The sequence below is a fragment of the Suricata suricatta genome, chromosome 1, assembly GCF_006229205.1.
Source record: "Suricata suricatta isolate VVHF042 chromosome 1, meerkat_22Aug2017_6uvM2_HiC, whole genome shotgun sequence".
In the NCBI taxonomy this organism is placed as follows: Eukaryota; Metazoa; Chordata; class Mammalia; order Carnivora; family Herpestidae; genus Suricata; species Suricata suricatta.
The window spans coordinates 59,815,321-59,823,081 of record NC_043700.1 but is presented as its reverse complement, the minus strand read 5'-3'; the positions used below and the strand labels follow the sequence as shown (position 1 = coordinate 59,823,081).

At 37.3% G+C, this 7,761-nt stretch overlaps 1 protein-coding gene across 1 annotated transcript in view; it reads left to right on the top strand.

Annotated features, from left to right (window-relative positions):
* Positions 1-6,789, top strand: part of SMIM31 (small integral membrane protein 31) — a gene marked incomplete at its 3' end in the record, with an annotated part of 12,011 nt that extends 5,222 nt beyond the window's left edge. Inside the window, exons 2-4 of the mRNA XM_029949412.1 lie at positions 3,831-3,964; positions 4,573-4,584; positions 6,749-6,789. Coding sequence (XP_029805272.1) covers positions 3,853-3,964; positions 4,573-4,584; positions 6,749-6,789 — 165 coding nt within the window. The remainder of the gene's footprint in view (positions 1-3,830; positions 3,965-4,572; positions 4,585-6,748) is intronic.
* Between the last annotated feature and the right edge of the window lie 972 nt (positions 6,790-7,761).

The window sequence follows — 7,761 nt, the reverse complement described above, 5'->3', positions numbered from 1 at the left end:
TAAGCCACTCTGAGTAAGAGACTGTCCGGAATTCAGATTTGTTTACTTCCCGAGAGAGAATGGGGGAGGTGGTCCGGCCCCTTTGCAGAAGGCTGGAGCCCAGTGGGTGGAAATGGCTAAAGGTCTTTTTATTTTTAAGCTCATGGATATCTAATATTCAACTTTAAGGTTTTTTTGTATTTTTGCTATGTAACCCCCCCTTTGTCTCCCCAAATCTTCAGTAAAGTCTGCTATACACACACACACACACACACACACACACACAAAAGAACTGCAAGTTAAAACAATGACATGCTACCATTAGAATGATTAAAATAGAAAAAAACAATGACAAGACCAAATGGACACAAAGATACAGAGCAGTAAGAGTGCTCGTTCATTGCTAATAGAAATGCAAAATAGTACAGCCACTTCAAAAGATAAACTGGATGTTTCCTATGAAGCTAAACAAAGTCTTCCCACACAATCCATCAAAAACTTTCCTTTATAAATGGAAAAATCTTGCCCACCCAGAAACCTGCACTAGAATGCTTATAGCAGCTTTATTCATAATCACCAAAACTATTAGCAACCAAGATGTCTTCCAATAGATGAATGGGTAAACAAACTGTAGCACATCCATATAATGGAATATTATTCAGTGGTAACAGAAAATGAGCTATCAAGCCATGAAAAGACATGGAGTACTTTGAATGTGTTTTGTTAAGTGAAAGAAAAGGCTATGTACTGTATGATTCATATCATATGACAATTGTAAGGAGTTTAGTGATTGCCAGGGGTTGAGAAAGAGGAAAGAGAGGGATGAATAAGTGAAGCACAAAAGAAACCATTCTGTGTGATATTGTCATGAGGTTGGAATGAGTTTGCCAAAGCCCTTAGAACAGTACAGCGCAAAGAGTGAACCTTAATGTAAATTGCTATTATAATGTCTGAATGTTGGTTCGTTAATTGTAACAAATGTACCACACTAATCCAAGATGTTAATAATAGGAGAAATGATAGGGAGAAGAGAGAATATATGGACTTCTCTGTACTATCTCTTCAGTATTTCTTATTTTTAACAAATTCAAATTATGGGCTGGCTCCATCGCTGGCTCAGTCAGTTGAGTGTCCGACTCTTGATTTTGGCTCAGGTCATGATCCCAGGGTCATGGGATCGAGCCCTGTGTTGGGCTCCACACTGAGCATGGAGCCTGCTTAAGATTCTTTCTCTCTCCTTCTGCCCCTCTCCCCCACTTGCATGCTTTCTCTAAAAAACAACACAATTATGTAGAGAGAAAAAGTATATGTGACTCTGGAAGCAGTCAATAACATGTTGATGTACTACAAAAATCACAAAACATTTCTTCACTTATTACAAAGAGTCATGCCTTTGAATACATCATTAAATTCTGCTTATATATGCCAAAGTGACTTAATATCAGCCAGTTCCTATAATACTTCCTAGACTGTTAATTTCAACATGATTTACCAGATTCTCTCTATACTCACAGACACATACCTTGGGTTTTGGGAACACAATGGTGATACTAAAAACACTTCAACACCTTCTTAGAGAAAGAAACAGAATTCACCTATGCCTAGAGGCATTGGACATCACAGAAAATAATTTATTCACTTTTTCTTACGTTTTATTTTCCCATTTCTACTTTCTTGATTGCTGTGTTGGACAGCTCCTTCCCATGCCTGCTCCATCTCTGAATGTAACTGTGAGCCTGGGCTTTAATGTGGCAGGGATGATAAGGAGCAATGGTGAGGCAGGCTGGGTGGCATCTCCAATGCTTTAACAGGGCAGCGGCAGTCATGCCTAATAACTAACCTCAAATTCCTACCCCAGAGATGGCAATACCCCAGAAAGAACTAGGAATGGGACCAGAAATGGACAAGGATTTTTCAGCCAAGATGGATTTAACTTCATAAAAATAAATTCTTTTAAAATCTAAATAACAAAAGATACCATAAATGAAAACAAAAAAATAGATAGAAGGTAATGGTGTATATATCCAAAATACATAAAGAGTGTCTACAAGTCAGTGGGAAGTTACAAATGTTTAGTCTTAAAGGATATGAACAAGGCTTTCCCCGAGCAAACTATATAAGTAGTCAATAGGTAAAAAAAATATTCAACCTCACTAAAATCAGTAAAAAGCCAATTTAAACAGAGATGGTATTTTTAATATCAAATTGAAAAAACACTAAAGAGAGAGCAGTGAGGAAACACTGGGGAAAGAGTCCTTTACATATCAGCACCTTGTACTGGTATGGTTACAAATTCCAAGGAAATTTATGAAGAATTCGTTTTTCAAAATTGTATAGATCCAGCAATTCTACTTCTATAAATCCTTTCTAGAGAAAACCTGTGTGCAAAGTTATATTTACAAAAAATATTTTCTGCTGCATTGTTGGTAATGATAAAAAAAAAATTAGAGCCCAAATTTCCATCAATTCAAGAATTGTTAAACACGTATTAGTGGAGTAGCACTCTAGAAAGCTGGGTGTCTGCTAACCGAAATAAACTAAAGCAACATGCAATCCTATAAAAAGGTTTTAAGATATATTTTAACCCCCCATGGTAGTAAGCTTTGTATTTTATATTTTAAAACAGGTATAACTATGACACAGAAATTCCGTGTACAAGTTCTGTCCTACAAAGCACGAAAAGCTATAGAACTCTGATCAATATTTCCCCAACTATTGTCAAATATAAAAAATATGTCCAGAGGCACCTGGGTGGCTCAGTCAGTTAAACGTCTGACCTTAGATTTCAGCTCAGGTCCGTTCGGGAGTTGGAGTCCTGCACTGAGCTCTGTGCTGACAGTATGAAGTCACCTTGGGATTCTCTCTCTCTCCATCCCTCCCTCTCTCTCTCTCTCTCAAAAATAAATATTAAAAAAATATATATGTCTGAAAGAAAAGAAACTTATGAAAACCAAAAGATTTTTAAGAACTCATGACTCCTTCACCCACCTCTGTTCTGATGTAGCACACTCTACAGGGTCTGATGTAATCATTTTAAAAATACATTCAAAGGAAACAGATTTTAGGTGAAAGACCTCAGTAAATCACCTATGCAAAATAGACAGTAAATGATGAATTTGAGATAAGTTACAGTGGAAAGATGTGAAATCTCATTCTCTGGGTATTCTGAAAATTATAACATTCCTACATACATCTGCAGTGGTTTCAATATTTGACATTTGTATAGCAAACACCGAAAGACAGAAAGACAGAAAAGGAGGTTACTTCCAACTAGCTAATGCTATCATTTTCCCCCAATAGAATAACTAGTTCCTTTCTAAATTTAAGAGCTCTGCTTTTTTGAGTCTGAAATTGGAAGTTCTGTGGTTGAATTGTCAACATATTTGGGTTGGGTTAGGTTTGTTCAGGCTACTCTGAGGTCTATGGTTTATTTCACTAAGAATTGCTTCAGTGGTATATTTATCTCCTACCTAACGATGCTAAGTAATTTCAGGTACATGAACCAAAGAGACTTTACTCAGAAACTGGGTATAGTCATGTCAGATAGATAGCAACATTACTACTCACAAATGTACATAAACATACACTGACTCTGTTATTCAGACTTTCATGTTCTCTTCCAATCTGCAGAGTAAAGGTGTACATTCAGTTATACCAATAGTTATGCCAAATTTCAAAAAATGACAGCGTGCTCCATTTTTGCCAGAACCAACTTGTATTTTTCCAGATGCACAAGAGTATTTTAAGAAGTTTCAGCAAATTTCACAAGTATTTAATTCTTTAAAAAAATAATTGTTGAACTAGCTCTCCAGAGGAGAGTGTGCTAGGTCAATGTTTGGTTTCTGTTGCAGGTGAAGAAGTTTGTGGTGGCTCATGGAGCTTCCATTCACCAGCCTGGAAATCGCGTTCATTTTATTGGCTTTTGTTATCTTTTCCTTATTTACTCTGGCTTCCATCTACACTAACCCAGACGAGAGGAATGAAGGTAAAGAAAAAGCTCTTTGTGGTTAGTCTCTATTTCCTTCCTTTTCTGATCACCTTTTTGTATGATTTGATTGGTTTGGTTTCTATTTTGCATGTGAGGATGCATTTGTTCTGGGATGTGGCGTGTGTATGAGAGGAAGGGGGGAATAGAGTTTCTTATTGTGCCACTTTACCACTATTTTTAAGAAGTATGAAAATGGAAAAGTTCATCACATGACTTCTAATCCCAGAATTTGGCAGATCTTATGCCCTGAACCTAATATACATATAGATATATATGTTTGCTTGTTTGTTTATCTAATTTTAACTTTCACCAGCCTCCCTTCCCTGTCTTCAAACAGACATATAAAATGTACAAAAAGCAAAATGTTCTTAAAAGTTTTAAAGGTATTTTTTTACCAGATAAACACAAATTTACCAGAAGCAAATTCCATTATAGTACAGTATAGTAGAGAGAGAGAGAAAGTGTGTGTGTATTCAACTATACATGGGAAGGGAAAGGATTTGAGTTTTTTCTAATGATTTCTTGTCAAAGCCTAAACATTTGAAAAATAGAAATATATAGTTTTAATTTTTTAATGTTTATTATTGAAAGACAGAGAGAGACAGAGCATGAGCATGGTAGGGGCCAAGAGAGGGGGAGACATCTGAAGCAGGCTCCAGGCTCTGAGCTTGTCAGCACAGAGCCCGATGCGGGGCTCGAACCCACAAACTGCGAGATCATGACTTCAGCCGAAGTCAGATACTTAAGTGACTGAGCCACCCAGGCGCTCCGACAGAAATATTTTAAAAACTCAAAGCCACATGTTTACACATTGCCAATAATAACAATTGTTAACAATTTAAGTGGTTGTGCTTGGTATTTCTCTGTATAGCCTGATACAAAATTGATGGTACCTGGCCATTTTTAAGACCAAAAAGTTTACATATATATGATACGCCAGGGGAGTTATACATATTTGTAGAGAACGAGATAAAAATCGTAAAAAGAAACTTGTATCTCCTACAATTGTGATACCCCTCCATTAATTTTTGGCTTTAAAAGAAGTTCTCGCTGTGAAAGAAAACGATATTGACAATACAACATTTAACAGAAGTAGAAAACAGAAGTCACCCTATATAGATAGTCCAATTCATACTGACATGCAGATTAGGAAACATAAATGGAGTCCCTAAGTCATTTTCCTGCTCCACATTACATTAGTTAAAGATGGGCTTGGTTGTTCTCTCAAAATAAATAAATAAGCTTACCCCCCCCACAAAAAAAAGATATAAGGTATGACAAAGTCTTAAATATTTCAGGAAAGTTTATTTGTTGAGAAACTGACCAATAACCCACAATTTTTTCTTGTTACCATAAAGTCTCCAGATAAAACATTTCTTTTTGTTTGTTTTTTTAATGTTTTATTTATTTTTTAATTAGTTTATTGTCAAATTGGTTTTGATACAACACCCAGTGCTCTTCCCCACAAGTGCCCTCCTCCATCACCACCACCTCTTTCCCCCCCTCCCCCTTCCCCTTCAGCCCTCAGTTCGTTTCCAGTATTCAATAGTCTCTCAAGTTTTGTGTCCCTATTTATTTATTATTATTTTTTTTAATTTTGAGAGAGAAAGACAGACAGCGTGAGCAGAGGAAGGTCAGAGAGAGAGGGAGACACAGAATCCAAAGCAGGCTCCAGGCTCTGAGCTGTCAGCACAGAGCCTGACTTGGGGCTAGAACTCATGAACCATGAGATGGTGACCTGAGCCGAAGTCGTACACCTGACCGACTGAGCCACCCAGGCACCCCCAGATAAAACATTTCTAATACTGTCAATCCAGCAATCTTCTCACTGTAAGGAAAGGTTCGGCTATTTTGCTCTCTAAATGAATTTATATTGCTCACTGACCATTTAGAGGTACTAAAGAATGTTGATTTTGTTCTTGACCGTAATCTATGCTTTAAAATTTAAAGTTAAACCTTAAAGTGTGTATAGCTCTTATTTGTAACTTTGTAAATTCAAAAAAGAACAGAATTTACTGACTATTGAAAATCATGAAGCCCCAAAGAAATCTTCTTGACTGTTCATTGAAGCTTTATCTACCACCACCATGATCAAAAGTCCCTCTGTGGACTTCAGAATGACACTAACGTATTCTAGCCTTACACAAGCACCCAAAAGGCATTATCTCAAGCCTATTACTGTTTTCCTTTGAGGTTCGTGGGTGCCTACTTCACTGCTATATTGTCTTTAAAATAATGAAATACTTGTATAGCTTACTGATTATAGAATGAGTTCACAAAGTGCCTTTCCAAAGATATTTTAAGAATCTAGTCAACCTGAAAAAAAGTAATTGATGACTTAAAAATAGAGAAAAATGTAAGTTACATCATAGACGTAGAACTTAGAATCAAGCGGAACTGCTTCCTCCCCGTCCAGGACACTGGTTACCAGACCACCCCTTCTCACTGTCAGCATGAACACACTCATGGTGACAACGCTTCGTAGGGGCCTGCCATGTAAGAGGCAGGATGCTAAATGCTTTAGATGTATTATTTTGTTCAATTTTAAAACAATCCTATGAGACGGCAAATAATAACCTCACTATTTTACACTGAAACTTTAAACCTTAACCTTAGATCACTCAGCTAATAATCGACAGAGCCGAAGTTGAGCTCTGGATTAGAGGACTTGAGAACCTATATATGGAACCTGCCTACTTTCTTTCCATATTATCTTGAAAAAGATACTTGCTTTAAAAGAAGGAGGAGGAGGAGGAGGAGGAGGAGGAGGAGGAGGAGGAGAAAAGAAGAAGAAGAAGAAGAAGGAGAAGGAGAAGGAGAAGGAGAAGGAGAAGGAGAAGGAGAAGGAGAAGGAGAAGGAGAAGGAGAAGGAGAAGGAGAAGGAGAAGAAAGGATGCCTGGGTGGCTCACTCAGTTAAGCATCTGACTCTTGGCTTCGGTCAGGTCATGATCTCACAGCTTGTGGGTTCAAGCCCCACATCAGGATCTGCCCTAAAAGTGCAGAACCTGTTTGGGATTCTCTCTCTCTCCCTCTCCCTCTCTGCGCATTCCCCCCACCTCAATTTGCATGCTTTCTCTGTTTCTCTCTTAAAATAAATAAATAAACTTAAAAATAATTGTAACTTAAAAAAAAGAAAAAATGCATATATACCTCTTTTTATTCCTACTAAGGACTTTAATTGGCTAAAAATATATAACAAGATAAAACTAAATTTCCAATAAGTAGATAAGGGAATCTAGATGAAGAGAAAAGTAAGGGTGGGAAACAGAAATGGGTGGGCTGGTGATGAGAAGCCGAGTGTTCCATTTCAGCCACAAGTACAAACCGAGTTACTAATCATTCCTTCATTCCTGTCCTGGCTCTGCCATTTGGTGATTCTGTAACTTCGAGCAAATTATACAAATTCTCAAAACTTCCATCTTTTCATCTGTGTCCTGGGGATGGTAATAACACCTGCCTCATAGAGTTGAAGTGAGAAATAAAGCATGCAAACCACAGAAGGGTGCCTGTTATTGGGGTTTTCTCTTTTGAAGTCTTCATAATTAGGAATTTAGATAGAGCAATGAAGGTCTTTATAAAGCAGAGGAAAATATTTACTACAGAGCCAAGACAATTTGTTTTCACATAAACCATTCATGTACCAGGTAAATGTCTTTGTTTTAAATATCCGACTATAGAATACATTCAAAATAAGTCAACTACAAGGTGACATCACATACAAAAGGTATCAATCTGATGGAAGGGAAGGGTAAGGACTACTGGAATTGCTCAGGCAAAGCCATTCACAAATGAA